This window comes from Tympanuchus pallidicinctus, unplaced genomic scaffold (genome assembly GCF_026119805.1).
Source record: "Tympanuchus pallidicinctus isolate F22 unplaced genomic scaffold, pur_lepc_1.0 scaffold21, whole genome shotgun sequence".
Taxonomy (NCBI): domain Eukaryota; kingdom Metazoa; phylum Chordata; class Aves; order Galliformes; family Phasianidae; genus Tympanuchus; species Tympanuchus pallidicinctus.
The window spans coordinates 2,283,033-2,306,505 of NW_026294733.1; the positions used below are offsets into that span (position 1 = coordinate 2,283,033).

Genomic DNA, 23,473 nt, shown 5'->3' on the forward strand with positions numbered 1-23,473 from the left:
ATTGCTCAATGGCAAAAGAGCAAGCACCTTCCAAAAGCCAGCTCAAGCACTATTGTTTGATGGGTGCTGATGGTATCTACCCACTGTCTCTGGAGGAAGGCCAGCTTCAGTAAAATCACAGAGCATGTTAGAAAGCTACATTTCAGCTTAAAGAATTGAAATTCCTACTTTCCTGTATCTCGAAAAAGTATCTATTTTAAAATGCAAAAGGTAGGGAAAAATGCTCAAGTTAATGCTTCCAGTCCGTCCTAGTAGGAAACAGCTGGTTTCCCAGGTGTGAGTGAGGGATGGAAACCAAAGCAGGCTCATTTTAGTCTACTGGCCCATAATTCTGTAACGTATAAAAACATCTTCTCCAGACAGCAACTCCCAGCTGCCATGCTTTCTACCTTTTCTCACACTTCCTGTAGTTGCCGTAGACGTCCTTCCCACAGTTCCCGTAGACATCTCCAGCAGCATTGACTTTCTCAAAGCAGGTGTCTGGTGCTGGCCATGCTCCTGCATGAGAGAGACTCACGTAGCTGATTCCTGTGGGACCTGGCAGCCACCTCACCCTGTGCCAACCACTCCCTTGTCATTTATCTGACATGGTTTGAGCATGGGAAATTTGTGTTCCCTCCTCCAAGTGAGTGAGGCAGGAGAAAAACCTCCTCAGGTTTTGTCACTGAGAATATAGATGCAAGATACTACTGCCATACACAGAGTGCATAACAGCAGGATATTGTATAATATTGTATGTTCCAAAAACAATACAATACACTGCAAGTCGTGTCCTTACCTGGCCCCCACAGCTGCAAGCACTGGTCTTTGTATGTGAGACACATGCCATTATAGCAATATGCCTTTCCTCCTTCACAGGAAGTCCCATCAATTTGGTAGGAGTTGGAGGGGCAGAACGGTGACTGCCCAGTGCAGTACTCTGGGAGGTCACATAGTCCTGACTTTTCCCTGCAGAGAGTTCCTGGAGACATCAGCTAAAATAATACAAAGGGGGAAAAAATGGAATTGTGGCTTGGCTTATTGATGATTTCATGTCTGCACAATGTCTCTGTAGATTAAAAAAAAAAAAATCCCACTGTATTCATCCCTTCTCCACCTTATGTTAGGTTTTTTGAGGTCTGCAGTGATCCAAATAACTCTAACTTCATTAACTGAGTGAGCTGTGTACAATTAAATTAGTGATCATATCCCTTTCCCAGGTAAGGATGAGAGCATGCAGAGAAAATTAGGTTGTCAGATCTCAAAAGGACATTGATCCACCTCTCTCTACACAGGGGTAGAATCTGATCCACCTAAACCATTTCTGACATGTTTATGTAATCTATTCTAAAAATCCTCCCTGTTTGGGAAGTGTGTTTCAGTGTCTGTCATCACTGCTGGAGACATTTTCCTAACATGCAACTTCTGTCTCCAGCTGCTATGAGTTTACCATGCACACAGATGGAAAGACATACACAATTACGTCTAGGAGGTTTATTTAAGTCTCTTGTGAAAGGAGTGAGAGTCCAAATGGATTCCTGGAAATTTTTTTTTCACCTGCTTAGGATAGGTCACTAAAAGCATGCAATACATATGCAAACATTAAATAAACTAAAGAGAAATATTTGCTTATGTTCATTCTAGAGAATCTGAGGTCAAACCTTAAGGTCTTTGGCTCCTAAATCAAAACCTGTTTTTCACAAGCTCCAGTGATAGAAAAGCACTGTGTGATCCCTAATGTCTGCCCTGTCCTGCAGGGCATTTACAGCCTTGGGACCACAGACCAGATCTACACACACTGCTGTGCAAATGCCTGCAAAGATTTTAGGAAAATTCAACAAGCCCACCTTGCACTCATGACAGCAGCTGCCGTGGGCACATTGAGCACCCAGCTTCAGGGAGCAGTTGTTGGCGTTGCAACAGGGATTATTGCATTCCTGGAAAAAAGCAGGATGCAGAATGGTTTGTTCACAAGGCAAATTCAGGACAAGAATTCATCAGAGCATCAAAGCCTGATGGTGACACTAATCCGTTCTCACACAAGATAAATAATATTCAGAGGATCAGCCTTTCTTCCACAGTATATTCTTGAAACTCAGCATTTGCTGGATTATACTACTGCATATTAATGTTCTCTGCTGGATGGATTGGTACTATAGGCTGAGATCGTTACCTCTGCTGAATCTGGGCTGCAGCTCCCTTTTGACTTACTAGTCAAAGTATGGATATGGAGAAGCAAACTGCAATTCTATGAGAAGAGAGAAGCCCATCTTTACAGAGAATGAAGCTGTAGGTGAAGTGCACTTTGCCTACACACATGAAAATGTGATCTGCAAGATCACTTTTTTTTTTTAATGAACTTTCCATCACCTCTGTTTTAGCACAGATTGTACCACCCCTGAGTTCCAGGATACATTATGCTGTGCAATATAAATTTAGATACAGTACTTTACTGTCTTGATTTACATTGCATATACATTTACATACATATATCTCCTGCACAAACAAAAGCTGTTTACATATCACATAATTGCATTTGCAAAGTATATAATAAAATCATTGTGTCTCAACTAAAATCCAAACAGGTCAATGAGAACAACTGTTACCTCCACCTCTCCACAGTCACACTCCTCCCCTTCTTCCAAGTAGCCATTTCCACATTTCCTCCCTCCATACATTCTCTTGGTATCTGGCATGTTGGAAAGGCACATCCCTCCACCTGAGTGCAGATACTTCTCCAGCTCTCTCCTGTTGCACTGGTTGAACACTCTGGGGAATGGGTGCCTGAATATGAACACAGTGCAGAAAAACATCACGACAGATCCAGACAATGGTTCAGAGCACCAAAAGTGATCACATACCAGTCCTAACAGTGCCAAAGAACACCACTCCTTTTAAATCTATATAACTGTATAAAAGTGGATGGCGGTTTTGTGTGCCTGCTCAAATTGAGATCCACTTGGGTTTCATTTGGAAATGAGGTGAGATTGCACTGCAAAACAGTCTAGTAAAGGAATGGCCTTTAAAAACCATCTTTCCTGGGGGGGGAAAAAAAAAAAAAAAAGCATGTTGAGTTAGACTTCACCTTGTCCTTGCTGACAAGGACAGCAGTCCTTACCTGCTCAGCTCTGAAGTCATGGCTCACACCTCTGCTCTAAAGTTTGAGAATCAGCACTTGGACCATGAATAACCACTCGTGAAATTAGCTGCTGAAAATAATGTTTCCTTTTTTGTTTCCGCTGCTCATTGCAAAGGACTTGAACATATTCTCTTGCATGGATTATGAACTTTCTTTGCAACTATGCTTGAATCTACGCATTCTATTCATGACCATGCATGTATGCATATGTGCTGCACTGAATAGCTGCTATATGCCAGTGTGCTTTCAATGTTCATCTGAACATTTTTCCATATTTGGAGGAAATAGCTCACATTAAAAAAAGGCATTTAATTGAGACAATTTTGTTTAAAACTGCCAAAGAGGAAGACTTGGGGAAATAAGGAACATGGCTTTAAGTGAATGGCTTTGGCTAGCATTTTTACGTGACTGAAATACAGAAGCTGTTGTGGTTCCTCATCCAGAATGAGCTCTGGAATTCTTGTGGGTTTCCAAAATGACCCACTTCCCTTTTCTCCAAAGAAGATCTATTCCTTCCCTTTCAATGGCTTTCCATGGCTCACTGAAACCAAGCCGTATGCTGATGACAACAAGCAATGGATCTGTTTTCGTGTCTCCTGAGTTTGAAGTATAACTCCATCACAGTGCCTTTTAATAAGATCAGTTCTCTCCTGAAGGAATCGTATTTTTGTTCTTCATTGTGTTATAAAAGACAAAATTATCTTTTCTGGGAGACGCTTTAAAAAAACCTATCAACTATCTTTGTATTTTCTGTGCAGCACATAAATGAAACACCATGGGGACACACCCCAACACGTTCTGGTCACCCCTCATTTCTCTGTGCTTGCTGGCAATAGCCAGCTCAGGTTGTGGAGAAGGATATATGTAAGTGTATTGAATGTGCTTTGGGGTGATAGATCATTTGGTAGGACACGGTGGGAAGCACAAACTCAGAGATAAGGGATTAGAGAGGCACTGAGACCATCTCTTAGGACAGAAGATAGGAAAATTTGCCTCTATAACAGCTTAGAGCTCCACATGCTGCTCCAATACTTAAGCCCAACCTCACACAGGAATAAATTCAATGGTAATTTTGCAAATTACTACTGACACATGAACTAGTGTTTGCTCAGCAGTTATTATCCCTATAAACACACTGGCTATAGCACCTAGCAACAGGTCCACTTCACTCTGAATTTTTAGCTCTCACCAAACTCTCTGCACCTCCCAGCAAGGCCATGGGACTCACCCAGTGGCAGAAGCCATGATGCAGCCTCCTTCCTCTGCACGGGTGGTACAGCAGCCAGATGAGTCATGATTCATGCCAAAATTGTGGCCCATCTCATGGGCGATAGTAGCAGCAACACCAATGGCATTATCAGAGTGGTCCTGTGCAAGATCAAAGAGGCAGGTCAGCATGTCACTTGTGCCTGTTCCTTGTACCTCTGGATCAATGGGGTGAGAGGCACTTCTCACTGTTACGTATGGAAGACATCTACTGAAGGTATTGCTGCCTATTTCTTCCTGGACTTTAGGAGGCATCTATTGTTTGTATTTACTGCTGACAAGAAACATCACATCAGGCATTAGCAATAACTTACCATGTTTACTCCTCCTGACTGGAAATCTGAGCACATGGACATCACAGGAGCCAAACCTACTGTGGTACCTTGGAAGGGCACACCCCTAAAATCAACCCAGAAAGACCACAAAATGGCACCGAGGCACTTGAAGGCAAGGCAGAGAAAAGCATCCTGCAGCCCCAAGCTTTGTACAATGTACATGTCAGTTGAATATATTTTCTTTAGTACCACCTTCAAGCACAGAACATTACAATAGAGCTACAAAGCTTTAGGACCTAATTTTCATGGGCTGATACTTTGCTTTATGGACCAATTAGCCAATCTTTTTTTTTTTTGTATAATTGTTTAGTGGAAGAAAATTTCCTCGATTGAGCTTTGCAGTAGGTACAGAAAATAATATTTCTGGATTCTTAGTTTGGTACTAGTTGGGAATATCTAATTTACCTTAAGTCTACTGCTTGATTCAGCATTATTTTCTGAAGGATAAATTAGCATGGGAGAGGCAGGGAGGTCTGAGAGTTGCTGCAGATTTTTCTTCTGATGGCATTTGCATTGCTGGCCATAGCTACTGCTGGCTGTAATGAGATCAGCAGGGTGAGGCAAGATCCCCAGCCAGCTCCCACCACTGTGTTCCCTGTATCTCAGCAGGGTGAAGTAGGGATGGACAGCTTCTAAAAAGTGCTTACAGATCTTGTTTATGGTTCAGATTTTCTTGAAATTTCTCCGCATGCCAAAGCTTAATGTTAGTTGAGCATTAAATTTTCCATTCTGAATCTTAGAAAAAAAATAATAACCTCAAATATTGCTTTCCCACCCACTCAACACACTTTCAGAAACAGCTTATTTCAGGTGAAATAAACCTACGTGATTAGTTGGGCATTATCATGCTTTCTGTACACCCGCTCCTTGCTGCTCCAGGCCAGGAAGGACTTCAGGGTGGAGTAAGGATTCTCAGTGCAATCACATTTGTTCCCATTACTCCAGATCTCCAGCCCCACCAAGGCAATCCGGATATTCAGGGACCTGTAAAACTGATAGGTATAGGAGGGAAAAGAAAAAACAAAATGAGCACTACTGATTTATTTTATTGCATTTTAGACCTTGTGTGTAAGCACTGATAAATGCTACTAGCCAAACACACATCCAGAGATGATGTCCTCTCTGGAAATGCATCACAATTTGCAAAGAGAAAAGTGCACCACCCACTAAACTAAACCTGATTGGACTAGAGATGCATTTTTTAATGAATGAAAGAGATATAATCTAGAAAAACACAAAGACTGGAGACCAACATCGTGTTAATCTTGAGATATGTCAAAATCCCTGAAAAAAGGAAGGAAGTAATCTGCTGCCCACGTCAAGTACAAATAGGACAAGTCTTCCTGGGCAGGGTAGGAAGGGGGAGGAGGAAGGAGTTGAAAGGAGCAGATCTGAAAAGCTGTGATGTTTACTTCAACAGCACTGGGTACCACTGCAAAGATGAGCTCTGAAGGCTCCTTCCTGCTCTGTTTGTGAGGCTTTTTACAAGAGAAAAGAGCTGAAGAGAAAGAAGGGACCTTAGCTCGTTGTCAACCTCTGTATTTAGATAACATAGTTAATACAGAGATGCATTAAAATACAGAGATGCTCATGCTGATTCCAAGGTGAGGAATGGAGATCTCACCCCACCCCTGATGTCCAACAAGAGAATTACTTGAAAAATGATCTCCCCCTGAGCCACTGGGGAGTGCTGCCAAAGCATTATTCTCTGTCCCAAGAAGACAATATTCCCCCTCACGATTAATTCTCATAATGCACAATATGGGCTTTGATTTCCCCAAGTTCATGCTCACCAGATCTCACCTTATCCACGTAATTAGCAGCCTCCACTAATTTAAGCCTTGTTGCTTCAATGTTGAAATGATGTTTCTGAACCTGAACAAAACAAACATGTCCGTGTCAGGTGGCACAACGACAACTAGAAAGAGCTGAAATGTGTTTAAGCATGTGGGAATAAGAGGGTAACTACCAACTGATGCTCAAAAGCCTTTCTTTGCTGTACATTTGACTGTAAGCCCACCTGTAGATGTATCTTCAGAATTCACCCCTGGCATCCCACTGCAGGGGTAGTTTTCCAGGGGTGGTAGGAACTTAGTGGAGCAATCCAAATGCAAGTAACAGGAAATTTGTCAGGTACAATACATGGTAACAGCCAAAAAGAACAAATTTGCCTATTAAACTACCTGACAATGAGTTAATTTTGCAAACAGCGTTTTGATTCAAGGATTTGCAAAATATTTAGGTTTCTATTAAACAGACTGCAAAAGCTGGGATTTTTCTCCTAGCAAGGGAAGCAGTGAAGTTTAGCTGCACTGTGAGGGTGTTTACTGCAGCTCACATAACAAAATGGTGAACAACATATGGCAGTTCCTGGGTGTAACATGTTCTCTCAGTCTCCCTATCATCCTGCTGCCTAAAAGAGGAGATCAAAACAGATTTTGTCTCCACTTTTGTTCAGAATAAATTATAGCACAGAGCACTACATGGCTTTCACTGCTGGAGCTTCAAGCTGTAAATTATGAATAGGATCAGCCTGAGTCCAGTCTGTGCTGGAGATTAAATGACCGATGTTCCTTTGTGAAGTTTTACTGTCAGTAAGTACATCTGGCATGCAATCCACTCAGGAGACAGGGAGGGACTGCTGAATTCACTGGGCCTCTTCCAGCCCGATTTGATCATCTGGAGCCCTGAAAATGTCGTTATTATTTTTTTATATATACATGCCAAGATCTCAAAGCAGATGATAATCTTAGTTATCTTCCCTAGAGATTAAATATAGATGCACATCCCTCCTGGAAACACCCAGGTGACCCAAGGCTGAAGGCCATCCCTCCTATCTTCAATGAAGGATTGTGAAGGAGTTCCCAAATGTCCACAGAGATGTGGGATCTTTCTACTCTGGATCACTGGTACCCTGGGAGACAAGAATTGTCCCACACCTACTCCTTCATCCCTGTCATAGCCTGTATCTCTGCTGGTCAAGGCAGGCCAATGGAGGCAGCAGAGGGGACAGAAGTGATGGGCACAGGACCCCCTTCCTTACCTCTGCATAGTCAGCCACAAGCAGCAGCTCCACATACTTCATAGGCTGCAGAGCTTCCCGCCTCACCTGCAGCAGCAATACAAGTTATTTCCCCAACATTCCCCAAGAAACTCTTATAAAACATACTTACAGGCTATTTTTCACCAGCCATTCACCCCACCCCATCACACAGGGTCCTCAAGGCGTGACTGAGTTACAGCAGTGAGCTGGGAGATGCTCGAAGCCCTCCTCACCCTGTGGTTGGGGAATTTCACCCCAGCTGCAAAGTCCCCAAGCCAATTCCTGGCTGTGGCCATGGAGTCCTGGTGGCCACAGGCTCCTGCTGGCATCCTCAGATCATCCAGCCTGTAGATATGGTGCAGGTCTGGGTTGTCAGGAAGCGGCTCCAGGACATAGCTGCAATTGCTTCTCAGTACAATGAGGCCTCTGGTGGAATGGAAGCAGTGAGAAGGAAATCCAGTTACTACTGCAGCAAAGAGAGTCAAATCCTGCTGCTGCATTCCTGGCTGGTCCTAGTGAGGCATTTCTCCATGCCAGGCTGGTCACTTATTCAGAAGGATGGGAATATTTTGAGTTCAGAAGGTAGTGATCCATTGGTTTTCATATAATCTGTTCAAATGGGCTCTCACAATCAGTTAAAGGGTTATTGGTGCGCGTGCTGCAACAAGGCCTGATTTTTGTATTATTATTACTTTTTATTTTTTTCAAGTATAGCTTTTCCTTCAGTGGATCAAAAAAAATCGTCTGCAACAAAACTAGCCTGAAAACATGAAAAGCTTTTTTGTCAATAGAAGAAACAGCATTTTTGTCTCCTTCACTTTGCAGATTTTCCTCTTGTCTCCCTTTCATTTCCCTCTCTGTTTTATTGTATAAGAAAAAAAGCACTGATGTGGACAAGTAATGGATGCCACAACAAAACAGATATTCTCCCATTTTATTTCATCTAACAATTAATAATGTTTTTTTTTCCCTTACAGCAAATGCCATTTTTGGGCACCACAAGTCTCTGTCCCCCAAACAGCCCATGTCTTCACACAGTTCTATCCTCTCCAGATGTCTGCCCATCCCATACCACTACCCCACACAGCACCCCTTTGCAAAGAAACCCTGCTTCACCCTCAAAGGAGAGAGTGCCTGACAAAAAGTGTTACAAAAGGAGTAATAAATAATACATGCGATCTTGCAAAGTGCTTTCCTTGTGAGCCAGGATCATATTCAAAGTGCTTTCCCAGGGGCACAGCTCATATGCCTGTTTTTTTTCCATCTCATGGCTACAGGAGTGAGCGCAGCCACGTGGCTTCAAGGAAAGCTGAAGCTGTTGTTATCCTTTGTCCCATTTTTCCACCAGTTGCTCCCAAAAAGCCTAAGCCACAAGTCAACTCAGAGCCCCTCTGAAATCGCAGTAATATGCAGTCAGCATAATAACACCTCGTGCTGGGATGCTGTCACATCTCCTGCACAGGGACAGATTCTGTGCTGGATCTGGGGGGGCTTCAGAGCACCTAACACCCCCAGATAGTGGCCTGATGGGTGCAGAAAACTGTACATGCATCGGAAAGCTGTGTTCCTTGATCTTGGAGGGGAGAGCTGGGAAACATGCAGGCTGGCAGAAGAACACACCTGTGTCTGATTTTCAATTATTTATTGCAGACCACAGGTGGCTGCACTGCCTTGTTTATCTCCATGGGCTCTCTGGCCTGCTGTAAATCCACTTAAGATTTCTGGGATTTGCTTTGGCAAGGGCTGTTTCCTGGCTGGGCCAAGTCCCACAGCTCTCGAGGGCAGATGACCGCTAATATCAATAAAGTGCACGTGGTATTTAGGAAACAGACCCCAAGCTGGTGTAAATGAACACATACAGACTGCCTTTTTCTGCCAGAGACTCCATTACTACCACAGCCAAGGTTTTAGAGGCATAACTCACAACCCTGCACCACCCAGGGAGAAAGCAGGGAGCGAGGAGAGGAAATGGGGCTGATGGGAGGAAACTCAGATCTGAAGGCTGTCCCCAGAACATGAAAACCATCCAGCTGTCAGAGGCTGGGAGAAGGAACTGGTTTCTGCAGCATGGCAAACCCTGTCCCTGCCTCCATAAGGGACACGGTCCTAGGTCACTTAATGGAAGAGGTATCCCATGTTGGAGTTATTTGATGTATGGATTAATGTTGCCAGTGCAGAGGGGGAAGCAATCTAGGAGCTGTATAGGAAGCTGTGGTCATCAGTGTTACCCAGATTTCAGCTTTTCCTCTGACACCCAGGACTTCTGGTGGGGTAGAATTTACGAACAGGCCCATCTGACCAGAAAGACCCTGGGGAGCAGATCTGCCCCAGCACTTACCGCAGCCCTTGGCATGAACTGAGCGTCACGCTGGAGTGCTTCCTGCCCCGCACCACTCCCTGGTAAAAGCAGTGCTCCTGCAAGGCAGAGGGGCAAAGGTTGGCAATCCAATTCATGGTTGACATGCATTACATTTAGACATCATAAGTCCCAGCTGAGTACAGCCAATACTCCTGTAATTGCTTTCTTTCTGCTGCACGTGGCATTTATCTCAATTAAATCCCCAAGGATGCACCTCGAATAGCTGCAGCAGGAAGCCTGACCCAGAGCTGCTGGTAAGTGGAGCTGCCTGCTGGTGGCAGCTGGCCCTGGGTCGAGCCCTCAAAGATGTGTGACAGCATGGACAGCAGCAAGTCCTCATCCGCAGAACAAAGGCAGTCTCTAGTAAGGACCAAGAGGAACTGGGGCATGAATGCCAATGTATCTACCATGGCCCTCCCCCTTGCCCTGGGGCAGCAGCAATAAAAATGATCTCATGGGGATTTTGTCTTCTATTTTTTATGTTGTAACCAATGCACATCTTTGTGCCACTGCGTGCTCACTGCTGGTAAATCAGCCAAAGGCAGCGTGAGAGCAGTAATTCATAGGGTTGTTACTCAAGCAGAGCCAACTTACTCGGGCTGGGTTCTTCCCAGCATGAAGCACCTAGTGGGAGAATTAAAAGCAAGAGGATGAGCAGCAGGAGAAATTAATTAATCCCCAGCATCCAGAGAGGGAAATAATCCTGGGGTCTGACCTTGGCTCTCTCACATCAGAGTACAGGCAATACACTAAGCTGTTTTTACCAATTTTTGATGATGGTGATGCTTTCTTGCTGGAACACCCCAGGTCAGAAAGCCAGACCACCCTCCCCTTCAGCTGCAGGTGTCAGCACTCACAGTGTGGGCCAGAGGAATGGTCCGTGCTTGTCCTGTCTGGCTGTAGTGAGTCTCAGTGTAGCCTGGTGCAAACAGGTCTCTGCAGTTACATGAGGAAAAGAAGGAAAAAAAAAGTCCCTGAATGATACAAGGCACTGTGTTTCCTTTGTGCTGCTAAGTTATGCCCACGTGTAATGGAATTAGGTTGAGCACACTGAAGCCAGCTCAGGACACATCTGGGCATTGGTGCGTGTCAGACTCTGACTCTCCAGTGCCCAAATCTGAACACAATTATAAACCAATCTGCTTCTGTGTTGCAACTTCTGCCCAGAGGCCAGTTCACATCTTTGTCCTAGGAAACTGCTGATTCCCCCATTTAAATTTGATCATGTCATCCTTGTACAGACAATATTGTCCCTGTCTTCAGCCCAAGATCAAGCCAAAAGCCTATAAAAGGCGCTCCTATGCACTGAATAGTAAGTATTTTGACCTGATTCCAGAGGAAACAGCCTTCCCTCTTTTTTTAAACATCTGCATTTTCTAAACAGTGATGTAAAAAAGTACAGTAAGTCAAAATCTGGGCCAAAGCAAGAAGGTCACATCCTGTGTCTATCTCAGCAGCAGTATAACACAGCTTTAAAAGTTTTTCCTTTCCTTTAAACAATAGCCACATTTCCAAAAAACTGGAGAAGAACCCTACAGCGTGCCCCATCTATGCAGCACACTTGCTCAGCAGCCTCGTGTCAAACAGATCCGTGTGCCATCATTTTACTCGACAGTATTTAGTGTCAAGAATTCAACAGCTTTTACCTCCACTTCCAAAGGCCACTGTAGCCCAGGAAGGCTCATTTGGTTTCTTTCTGATGTGCTAATTCCCATCACTAGATCTTGTCAGTGATCCAGAAGGCTGAATTACTGCTTTCCAGCTATCTCAATCTGTAAACTAAAGATAAGCCCTGAAGTGCCATCCCACAAGAAAGAACTCCCTTCATCTCCCTGACTGCAGTAGCTTGCTCAGCATGAGGCTGCAAGAAACAAATGTTTAATCAACAGATTGCATTAACTGGCAGGAAATTGCCTTGAGCAATGAGTTCTGGCAGGTATCTGGTCTGTGTAAGAGACTGTCATCTTCAGAGCAGACATGAAACCAATGTGAATCTGCTTTGTGCTGCTACAGCCAGAATCTACAGCCTGTAGATTTCTTCCAGTAGCTGGGGCTTGCACAGCCTACTTGTTTAAATCCCAAACAAGCATGCCTGTGTTTGCCTCCTGCTCCTTTATTCTTGGAAAGCATGCACTATGAATAGCTGGTTTTTCTCTTTTCCAGCACCATAAAATTTCCCCATGCTTTGAATCTTGATGGCCACAACTTATCTATCCCTCTACTTCCCACTCAGCACCAGGCTTTTTGGGCACGGAATAAAGGCATATAGCACACGCCATGTGCACATCTCTTCCTACCTTCAATTTTAGAGACATGGGGGGGATGCTTCATTTTTAGAGGTATTTATTTGCTGTGCTGGGAATGTGGCCCCTCCAGCTGATTAGTGCCATCTTATGTTCTGAAGGCCTTTCCCTGCTGTAACAGGAGAGCCCTGTGGCTCCAGCACGGCAGGGCATTGCAGGGAGGAGGGAGATGAGGAAAGAGGAAAGACAACAGGACATCTTGCAATACCCTCAAGGGTCGACTAAACCTCACAGCCTGTGAAAGTTCACTCCCAGCCCAGCTCACTTCCTCAGAGAGCATCAAATTTACCACCAAAGCATAAACAAATAGAAAAGAATCCTTCACGTCTCACAGCGCACCAGTCCAGCTCATTCCTCTTCTTCATATGTACAAGTTGGGTAAACAGGGGAGATCAGTGAGATGTTGTCACCCAAAACCTTAGCAGTGGCTTTTATCTATCATGATTCTGGGACAGTCACTGCCAGGTTTCCAGGGAAGCTCAGTTCTACGAATGCTGACAGACCCAACTCACTGCTTTCATAGGAGCATGGAACTTAGATCCTTGACAGAGGAGAAAAGTATAGAAAAATAAAGCATGATTAGGTATTTCTTTCCTGTTACACAGCCCACCTCTGCAGCAGCTGTAGATAAAACTGAATGCCTGTAAATCTTGAATGTGAAAATAACATCATGTAAAGGCCTCAGAGATGTTCGCACAGCTGGCAGACCGCTAGCACACATCATAAAGCATGGAGTTGGTCATTAGTGGGGTTATCAGCACGAGGAATTGATGAACTCAGAGGAGAAGCAGATTTTGGAAAGCAGGCAGAGCAGAGCTGTGATAGCAACTGCAGCCACACGGACTGCTGGAGCTCTCAGGGTGCCCGAGGGCAACCATTGCACCTCCCATAGCGACCGACCTCTGGCAACATCAGTCACTGCCCCAGATCCAGCTCGGCGTGCAGCACTCCGGGTGGAAGGGCCTGTGTCTTGGAAGGATCTGCTCCACAGAATGCTCTGGGACACAGCTCCAATCCAAGCAGGGAAGCCAAACGAAGCACGAGTGGCTCGCTGCCATAGCATACAGATGGCTCGAGACTTTCTGCTGTTGACTGGCGTGGAGCAGCACTGGACCCACTCCCGGCTGTCAATGATATCATTGTTTGAAACAAAACCCTGCTCTGCACACGGCCACCTACAGCTGATGTTCTTGATCAGAGCATCTCCCTTTCACCACACCAATACACAGCACCAGGGAGGCCAGGCACCTCACACATGGGGCAATGGCAGAGAGTTCGGGGAAGAACGCAACCACCTCAGCAGGCAGCACCCCAGTGCTCTCCAAAACAGTACGTGGGAGAAAAAAAGAAAAAAAAAGAAAAAGAAAAAAGTCCAGGAAGCTCTTGTAAGTAACACCAATTCTTCTGACATCTTTTTTCCCTGTCCATTTCCTCAAATCACCATAAATCTGTCCAGCTTGGCTGCCAGCATCTGGAGGTGGAGGGAATTGGTTCTCCCAAGAAAGCTGAGACATCAGATTTCCATCTATGATTTGTGGTCCCACTCCATTGCCTTTCAGCAGGATCCAAGTAGGGTAAGAGAGGGAATTAGATTCCTCACTTCCCAGCCCTTCAAACATTCCCTCAAGTCAGGATTTATTGTGAGAACCTGAGAGTGACCCCATCACAAACACCTCCAAAATGTCACCCCTGACAATGCAAAGAGCCGGCTGTCTGTATCCATCACTAATGAAAAATCAGGGATTTCTCCTCCCTGGAATTCTTTAGCCAAAAACTGGCACTGTTAAACCACTGAACTCCAGAAGTTTTCTGTTTGTGTCAGTAAATCTCACCCAGAAAAATCATAGAGCTCTTAAGCTCCCTCCCTCAGGATCTATGCTGATATATCTGAGATCATGTTTATTGTGCAAACAGCAGCAGCTTGGAAGGGAATAAGTAGATTCCCAGCCCTTGAAGTAGAACTAAACCACCTATTTGCAAGGTCTTGGAGAACACCACAAGCTACTAAAGCGCTTTCGATCCCCTTTTGTCATCTGCATCATCTGACACTCGCTGTGTAAATCACGTTATAGGACCTAAGCAAAATTTGCCACATAACCCCCAATGGGAACTATAAAACTTGCCTGGAGAGGAAAAAGGAAATAAAATAAATAGAAAATTAGCTGATAATGATTCAGAGAGAAAAGTTAAAGGATTCAATTTCCTCTTCCTCCATACACTGCTCAGAAATCACTGAATATCCCAGGAGAATCAGAAGGCTGAAAAGCAGCGACGGCTTCCCACGTCCCACCACTCTTTTTCTGATGACTCCAAGAGACAGCAGAGCAGGATAAACTCTATTTCCCTCTCTCACATAACCCTTAACCCCCCCATGCAGGAAACCTGTTAGACACTGACAGTGTGTAGCCCATCAGTGGAATAATCTCATATATCCTTCCTGCTTGGGAGTGGGCAGCAGCCTCCCCTCTTCCTCGCTCGGTTGGGAAGGGAGGCCCTGGAAATGAGAACAAGCAGGAAACAGTGACACACAAGTGACATACAAAGCCATTACCAGACTGCTGAGGGCATCAATCAGGGCTGGAGCAATCATCAGCTACCTGGATGGGGCCAGAAGAGCTTGGAAGTGATACTGCTCTTTATCAGATGCAGCAAATAACCACTGGATTGCTTCAGAGTCCTGATCAGATAGATGAGCTCTGGGCTTTCTTTGCTCTGTCCTCATGCAAACTCTGCACATCTCCACCAGCCCCACACAGGCTCTGCCCCCCACAACCACGGATGCTGCGGGAGAGCAGCAGCCAACACACAGCTGTGTTCCATATTTCTATGGTATTTAGGTGAGAAAAAAATTCACGCAAGTTTCTGCTGCACAAATATCAGGTCACCCCTTGGCCAGGAAGAAAAGGTTCACACCAGGCAGCTTTACCACACACTCAAGACTCTCAGCATCCCCTCCACGCTTGACTCAAAGCTGCTTTTTATTAAAAAAATGCCTTTAAGTCACTTCTCATCCAATGTTTGCAACTCAGATTCTTTCACTCCCAATCCCCAGCCAACTTTAAAGCTGTTTTATAGGCATCTTTCCATATATTTGTTGTTTGTGCAGCTTTGAGCTTTCCAGTCCTGCAGCTGCAGGACGTGGCTTTGGGTCACTAAAGAGAAGCGTGAGTCGTTCAGGGGATATACTTTTGTTGTTCCTCAGAAACATGACATGGTTTTGTGACCTCTACTTAGAACTGCGGCATGGTTCCTTCTTTGTAATAAGTGCCCAAACAGGAAATAATGCAACATTACGTTAACTGCTAATGCAATGATTGTATTCTTAGATATATGAAGCCCAGACCCAGACGGTGCGGTGGTCTTTCAAAACTCAGTTCTGTGCTCAGTTTTGAAGAAGTATATGCAATAATTTCTGTGTTGCACCCTGCAGATGAACACCATGTCCTTCTTGTATCGAATATGAAATCACAATCTTAGTGTAACCGTTTCTTCCACATATTGGAAACAGCAGCCTGTTTCACTGAAAGTTACTGCGTCCCTACAAACAAACATACAAACAAAAGATTTATCTGTATGGCTTTTTCTCTCACTTTTCCAAAGCAAGGTCATTTTCATCACCTTCATCTCTCCATAAGGACTGATTAACAAGCAAGCATGCAACCAAACCTACCAGCTTTCCGGAGCCCCTCTACAGGGATCAGTGAAATGACCCAGAACTCTGGGGATCTTCTTGACTCACAAAGTCCCAAGTAACTTCCATGCACTTGTTACACTCACTGTCAAAGGAACACAAAACCAGAGCAGCCAGGTTTCAGACTGCTCCAAAGGGATGGACCCCAGTAGAGAATGGCAGCTTCTCTTGCATTGCCTGGGTGCCTGACAGACCTTTTAGGGAAGAAATCCCTGTTCTGTCATCACTCAGCATCCCAGTGTGAGCTCTAGGTGCCAGGAGCAGCTCCATGCTGGACCCCATGGACTGCAGTGAGGAGTGACCTTCCTCCACTTCCCATATATAGTGCTCTATAGATGCCAATGAAGACAGCATCCACGGGGCTCCCCATGCACTTCATGCTCTTCTGCCTCATCGTTTCTCTTTCAGACTGAGAGTCCCTGAACTACTTCTGCACCCCCTCAAGTCTGGGAAGTGGCGGCTCTCAGAGCCTAATCATGCTCACAGACCTTCATTTTGGGATGGTGCCATCACATCTCCTGAACAAGGACTTGAGAACTGGAAAGTCTCCCATATGAAGTGCTGCTCTCTGTGAATCATTTGTATTCTCCACAGAATATAAGAGCTCCAAACCACTTGCCCTATTTCTGCAGCCCTTGTAAAGGGATTGATCCTGCAGTGGAAGCGCGTGTGCACTTCAGTCTGTGTATACACATCTCAATGAATGAAAACACATCTCAGGAAATAAACACAATGGAAGCCCTTTATTCTTATCATTGTGTTTACCAACACCAGCAACAAGTCTGCCTGCACTGGAAATAGTCCAGCCCTGCTCCCACCAGGCACCTGGCTGTTTTGACACCAGCACAGTGACATAATTCTGGAAGGAACCCCACTTCTTCCATGCCAGAAGGGAATTCACCTTTGCAGTTAGTGCCAAATGTTAAAACCAACAGCCTCTCACCAGGAGGAAACCTAAGCTCTGTGGCTGGGATGTCCATGCAACACATTTAAAATATAGGAAGGAAGGGTTATTATTTGAAGGTAAATATTCCCTCTGCTAGTTCTAGTAGACGTACACTGGGTTGTGTTTCTGTAGATAACTCTTCAGATCAATTTAAAATTAACACACTAACAGTACAAGTGGACTGCTTAACAACAAGCTTATAGCAGCTGAATATCCAGCTGCTGCTGTTCCACCACTGGAAACTAATCCAGAGACATGGGGCAAATCCTCCAGACAAGGGTCCTTCAACTTAACTTCCCCTCCCGTAGTGCCAGCTGGATTCCATACACATCATGCCCTACACTTTCACGTGGTTGCTGGATCGTGCCCAAGAGGAGGCTGCATTTCAGTTAATGCAAAATCATATTTTCAGTGTACTTCAGCACGAAGGGCACTAATGGAATAAAAACTATCAGGTCATTTGTCCTAGGAAAGAAAAAGCAGCATCTCTTTTTATCACAGCATTAGAGGCACAGTGAGTCATTTGGTAAACAGTGCACTCTGCATCAGCAACATCTTCTGGTGAATGCAAGAACTAGAATATAAATGTAAGTTTCCAGACTGCAGACCAGGTCACAGTCTGCTTTTTACTGACAGCTTTCTTGAAGTGAACACTGCCCAGTTAACACCAGTGAGGACTCAGACCTGGGATAACCTTGACATCCAAAAAAGTACTTCCTCATCCTGCCTTTATACAAATCCTGTTCAGTCAGTGGAGGTTTTCCTGTTGACTTCACTGTAAACCTTATTCATTGCTTTAGTGAGCACAAGTCAAACTGCAGAGCAAAGCACACTTACCCATTTTTCTCTAAGTCCAAGATGAGCTCCTGGCCTTCTGCCTGTATCCGAACTTCAGCTTGGAGTGGATGCTGCATACAAAAGACAGCGCCTGTTACTCATGAATCATCACCACTATGAACACATCCAGAAAAACAAATTGTTCCCCTAGATATTGCAGCTGACCTTAAAGCACTCCTTGCCTTCTTCCACAGGGGAAGGCTGTAACCTTCATTGCCGGAGAGGAGAAGCAATGGCTCCAGATGCACTGCTGCATCCCCACAGCACAGCCACGCTAACGCAGATCCGGCAAGCTGTTAGGGTGCTGCATCTGAGCCAGTGTCCCCAGTCTCCTGTGGGGAGGGATGGGCTCATGTGGCAGCGAGTCCTGGTGCTGGAGTGCTTGGTGTGCACTGAGCCCATTTGTGGGCACACCATGGTCAGGTCTGCATCATGGGACATCTCAATTTGCCCCTGAGGTTTACGCATCGAACAGATGAGCAAGTTAACCAAAGCTTCCTTTGTCGTCCCAGCTGAAAAAAGCTTTTTTTAGAAGCCTATTTCAGGACAAGAGGAATCATGCCTCTTTCAGAGATTTACACAAAATTCCTTTCACCCTAGAAATGCCAGGAAGACGCAGGCAACAGGATCCTGTAGATGTCTTCAGATTCCTAGAGGTCTGGGGGACATTTATTTCACAGCTGCTCTTGTGCGAGTCCCAGGCTGCAGAAACCATGGCAGCAGCTTTCCCGGGAGTTCAAGCACAGCAGCCACAGCCCCAGTCTGCAATCCACAAATAGCCCAAAGCACAGCCCTGAGCCAGGATGCAGGACAGCTGGATAAGTTAACACCGTTACTAGAGCTGATAGAAAGGAGCAGTGCAGACAGCAAAAGCAGTGTTAAAAATATTAATTAAATAATTCAAGGATAGAATATGTTTGCCAGAAGCCCAAAGTGGAGGCCTCTGGATTTCTTTATGGTTTACCTCCCTGTCAAAGCAGGGCTAGCTGAAGTCAGGTTTCTGAATGAGCTTTTCCTCTCAAAGGAAATGCATGAATAAGCCATCTGATAAGAACAGACTTCTCAATTCACCTAAACCGTGTGCCAAAAAAAAAAAAAAAAAAAAAAACCAAAAAAAAAAAAAAAAAAACCAACTATGAAAACCAGTGAGAAGCAGTCAACCGATGTATTTCCTTATTGAGTGTCAGAGGGGATTCTGCAGAACAGATCAACCGAAAGCAACATAAAGCAAGGCTGAGTAGGATGCTCTGTTAAAAGGCGGTCAGCCCTGAGGTATGTTTGGGCATCACTCTGTCAGCTCCAGGTTACAAGCTTCTCTTTTCATCAACTCCCCACTCATACTCTGGGTTTTGTTCATCTGTCCTTCATTTTCCATCAGGTGATGCAGAATGACTAAATACCTTAATGCATACAACAAAGGATAATGCCAAGGAGCTGAGTTTTAGTCCACTAAATTACACACTCAGTCCACCACAGAGTGGATCTGCTGTTTTGATGTAAGCAGTTGCAGAAGATGTTGCCTCACCCATCACTAGGGGATTTGAGTGTCTCTGTGACTGTAACGTCTCTTCATCATTATTACTAATAATGCTTTCCTTCACTCAGCTTCAGAGTCCATTAATTGCCACGTAACAGAACTATCCCAGCTTTACATAAGTTTTGCTAACATGGGTTTGGGAGCCAACAGGAATCTGCTCAAAACAAACCAAGTAAGACCTCTGAGACACAGCAACTTTATGTAAAGGCAAATGCTGTCCAGATGTATTTGTATCACTATCAATAACAGAGAGAAACAAAACTTCCAGCCTATGTTGCAAGAACATTTTTTAGAGAATTAAGAGCATGAGGAAGCCATTGCAGCTTTTTTCCTTATACAGCACAATGGAGTTATAGAAATTCCTATCGTATGGAAAGGACATTAAGCCCAGAATAACAACAGCTACAGGGAGCTGCCATAATTTTCCTTACAAAAATGCTGTAGCTTTCCTTCTTCTGGTTCACAGTTTAAGCAACCTCATCTGGATTTTCCCCTTTCATTATTTGATACCTTCATGATATCAGCAGCACAGACACTAGGAAACTGTGGTTGGTTTGTGGTTGACATTCAAGTCCAACATCCCGGCAATTCTCAGAACGGCTGCAGACAGACCACGGAGAGCAAAGAGAAGTGGAGAAATGTCTGTACTCACACAGGGCACAAGACACAGGTGGTCTGAAAGCGCTGTGAATGCCCCATCCATGGGAGTCCTCAGACTGCATGGGGCTTTGAGCAGCTGGGTCTGCTGGGTTGGAGTAGGTAAGCTTGGAAGGTCCCTTCTAACCCAGAACATTCTGTCACTACGATCTGCACCTGAGCTTTGGAATGACTTGTTTGGTGTTGTTTTTTTTCGGTATTGTCGTTGGGTTTTGTTTATTTGTGTGGGGTTTATTTATATATTTTTAAGGGAAACACCCTCACAGCTGTGATCCATCTCAGTACAGTGAAAGCAAAGCTTTAAAGTAGGTCAGAGAGACGCGATGGGAAGCCTCAGTGCAGGGCAACGAGGATGCACGTGTAAAGGAGCAGCCTGCCGAGAGCAGATAGCCAGCGTTCCCCTGCCTTCAGGAGGGATGCAGCGGCTCCCTGACCGCAGCCAGCCTCAGCCTCATCACAGAGCTCAGCTTAGAACACACAGCGCGCACCGCGGGAGCTCACACACAGGAACCGCGGCCTCATCCCTCCACCTGGCAGCGCTCCGCAGTAGCTCGGCGTAGAACGGGGAGCCCAGCCCAGCAGCACCGCACCCGACCCACCTGCTCTCCGCCGGGGCTCCGCAACGCGTCCCAGCTCAGCACCAGCACGGCGGGCTGCGGTTCTGTGCCACCAGCCTCTGCGCCTGGGGATAGGGAACAGGAGGCAAACGGCTCAGCACCAAGATAGAGAACGAGAAGCTGGGAGGAGGGGAGCAGGGGGAGATAGACACCCTGCCATCCCAAGCCCATCCTCCCCGAGACTCATGCAGCAGAACGCACTCGTGCCCCCCGCCCCGCCGGTCCCCATCCCGAGGTCCCCGCACTCACTGCGCGGCGGCTGCAGCAGCAGCGAGAGGGCGATGCCGCAGAGCAGCCCCCGGCCCCGCATGGCTCCAGGCTGGACTCGGCTCGCCACCGCACCCCTCATATATAGAAGCTCCCGGTCCGGCTTTCTCCTCCCACCCGCAACACCGCCCTACAGCTCCTGCCCGTTTCTTCCTCTCCCCACTCCAGCCCCGGGTGCTCGGTGGGAGCTCGGGCTGCTTTTATGCAAAGACTCTCCTGTCCCTCCCTCCTCCCCTCCTTTGTCAGCACAGAAAGCCGTCGCAAAGGCAGCAAGAAGGGAGGACGTGCTGGAAGGAAGCAGGCGCATCGCCTTCAAGCAGCTCCCAAAGGAGCTGTGCTATGATATTGTTTCTTTATTACATAACCCAACCAAACTCTTCATGACTGAACCCACGCTGCCTAAAGCATCCTAAATTCCTTATCTCCATGGGCAGCTGAGGGCAGCTGTGATTTATGCTGGTTTTGCAGAAGCAAAGCCAGATTCACGGCTCCTCTCCCCTTAAGGCAGACAGAGGGGCTGGAAGGAGCACACACAGTTCATGGTCCCTGCTCATTCTGTGAAGCTCCCAAGCGAGTATCCCTGGCTTCTTCTGCACCCTTCAGGGCTGACCCATGGGCTGACTCCCTGCACCATCCCTTTGCCAGCTCTCTGCCATGAGGATGAGCCCATTGCTGGGCAGCATTGACCCAGGCTCGGTGACACTGGCACAGGGATATCAGTGAGAAAGGTGCTGGCAGCCTGGCAGAGCGTGAGCTGGTTAACAGCACAGCCACTGTCATCTCAAGGTGCAGTTGCACCAACGAGGCTGGGAGGGAGGATGATTGCATTTTTTGTGGGCTTGGCTCTGAACAGCACGAAAAAGCATTGCCTGTTGGTCATTGCGTTATGCTTCAGCCATTGGTCTGCGTTATCCACAACACCCTTTCCATTCATCTCTGTGCTTCACGTGTCTGTGTCAGTGAACCACCAGGAAGGAAAACCAGCGTAACAAACAGGGAGAATCCGCGCCTGGCTACATTGCAGAGCAAACTGGTAAACAAGGCCAAAAGGAAATGAATAATGCATTTACAATTAAGAATAATAGTAATAGATTTTGCCTCTGGTTCAATGGTTCATATACACTATTGAAAACCATTGGGCTTTCTTTAACTGAAGATCTTTGCTGACTCCTATCATTGTGCCCACAGGAAATTCTGTGCCATAAATGGCCTCATACTCACCACAAACAGGTCACAAATGTCCTTTGCACAAAGAATTCACAGTTTCTCAGGGTGGAAATCCAGGGACCAAATCAGCTCTTTGAATCCCCTCGAGTATCTTGAAAGGAAACTCAGAGCTTTCTGTGAACTCTCCCATTAGTTTGTATCTGCCTGTAATAGAGAAGAAAACAATGGCACTACTGCCAATGCTTTCATTACAAAGAAGTCAAACTGTAACCCAAATTTAGACAGCTATTCTGCTTTCATCCCTGAATGATATTTCTGTCCAGAGAAAAATAATATTTGATGAGGAATACCTACATTTGCACTGAAGGATCACAGATCTTCCCAGTATGACAAATTTTCACGGGGCTGCTCCACCTATTTCTCAGAAAGATCAGCTCAAAAAAGCATAAAATGAAATAAAAAGAATGTATCTTAAAATTGCTGCAATAGTTGGGCCAATAACTGCTGCTTAGCTGCTTGTGATTTTGGTTATAATTCAAGTGTCATAAAAATGAAGTATATGCAGCATTTGCATTTGCTGTATAGTGATATTTTTATCTCTGGATTTAGTAATATGAGAATTGATCTCTTAATTTATAATCAGCAGTAAGTCCCCCTATAAAAATATAACCGCATACTGTGCTATCGTTATAAATAGTTTAATCTATATTTATATGTTATATCGCTTACACTGCTCAGGCATTGTTGCATGGAAAGCTGCAGGGTATCCCAGCCTTATTAGCTGTGCTCAGATGCTGCAATGCTACCTGCCTCTGGCACAGCATGACTCAGATCCTGCCCTGGACCCACTTCTTCAAAAAGCTCTTAATGGGTTGTTTGCTTGATTCACAGAGCGAGATCAAGCTTTCTGTTATCTGGGAATTGCACAGACTCATTTCCCCCACAGTCCCAATTGCCTGGTTAGAAGTATCAGCTGGGAATGTGGCAGTCTGTTCTCTGGTGCCTTATCTGTCCGTGACATCTCCTGTGACCAAGGCAAGGATGTACCTATTAGCAGCAGCTCCTACGCAGCACACAGGGTGGGGGGTGCAGTCATTCCGTAGGTTTGGAAATGGTTTCCATTTCCCCTGGCCAGAGCTGCTGAGCACGCTTTTGCAGCAGGGTTTCTGCACTAGCTTTGCGCTATGCAAGGTGGTTTAACTCTTCAGGTTGGCTGCAGGGCAAAAGGTGATGTTTCTCCCATTCCATTCATTGTAATTTAGAAATATACTAAGAGTTAAGCTCATAGAAAGACAGATTCAGAGAGGAGAGAAGCCTGTTAGGGAAACAG

The 23,473-nt window shown here is 45.5% G+C and overlaps 1 protein-coding gene across 2 annotated transcripts in view; it reads right to left on the reverse strand.

Annotated features, from left to right (window-relative positions):
• Positions 1 to 21,740, reverse strand: part of ADAM19 (ADAM metallopeptidase domain 19) — a 29,943-nt gene extending 8,203 nt beyond the window's left edge. Inside the window, exons 1-15 of one of the 2 annotated variants that reach the window (XM_052684643.1) lie at positions 20,959 to 21,740; positions 20,692 to 20,774; positions 17,899 to 17,969; positions 10,979 to 11,057; positions 10,101 to 10,177; positions 7,996 to 8,188; positions 7,763 to 7,828; positions 6,523 to 6,594; positions 5,545 to 5,711; positions 4,699 to 4,783; positions 4,347 to 4,486; positions 2,586 to 2,763; positions 1,827 to 1,916; positions 779 to 974; positions 390 to 498 (exon numbers count right to left, since the gene is read on the reverse strand). In XM_052684643.1, the coding sequence (XP_052540603.1) occupies positions 390 to 498; positions 779 to 974; positions 1,827 to 1,916; positions 2,586 to 2,763; positions 4,347 to 4,486; positions 4,699 to 4,783; positions 5,545 to 5,711; positions 6,523 to 6,594; positions 7,763 to 7,828; positions 7,996 to 8,188; positions 10,101 to 10,177; positions 10,979 to 11,057; positions 17,899 to 17,969; positions 20,692 to 20,774; positions 20,959 to 21,058 (1,706 nt within the window). In that variant the 5' untranslated portion in view covers positions 21,059 to 21,740. Of the gene's footprint in view, positions 1 to 389; positions 499 to 778; positions 975 to 1,826; positions 1,917 to 2,585; positions 2,764 to 4,346; positions 4,487 to 4,698; positions 4,784 to 5,544; positions 5,712 to 6,522; positions 6,595 to 7,762; positions 7,829 to 7,995; positions 8,189 to 10,100; positions 10,178 to 10,978; positions 11,058 to 17,898; positions 17,970 to 20,691; positions 20,908 to 20,958 lie in introns of those variants that run through there. The other variant, XM_052684642.1, reaches the window with a different exon arrangement.
• Positions 21,741 to 23,473: the final 1,733 nt, after the last annotated feature.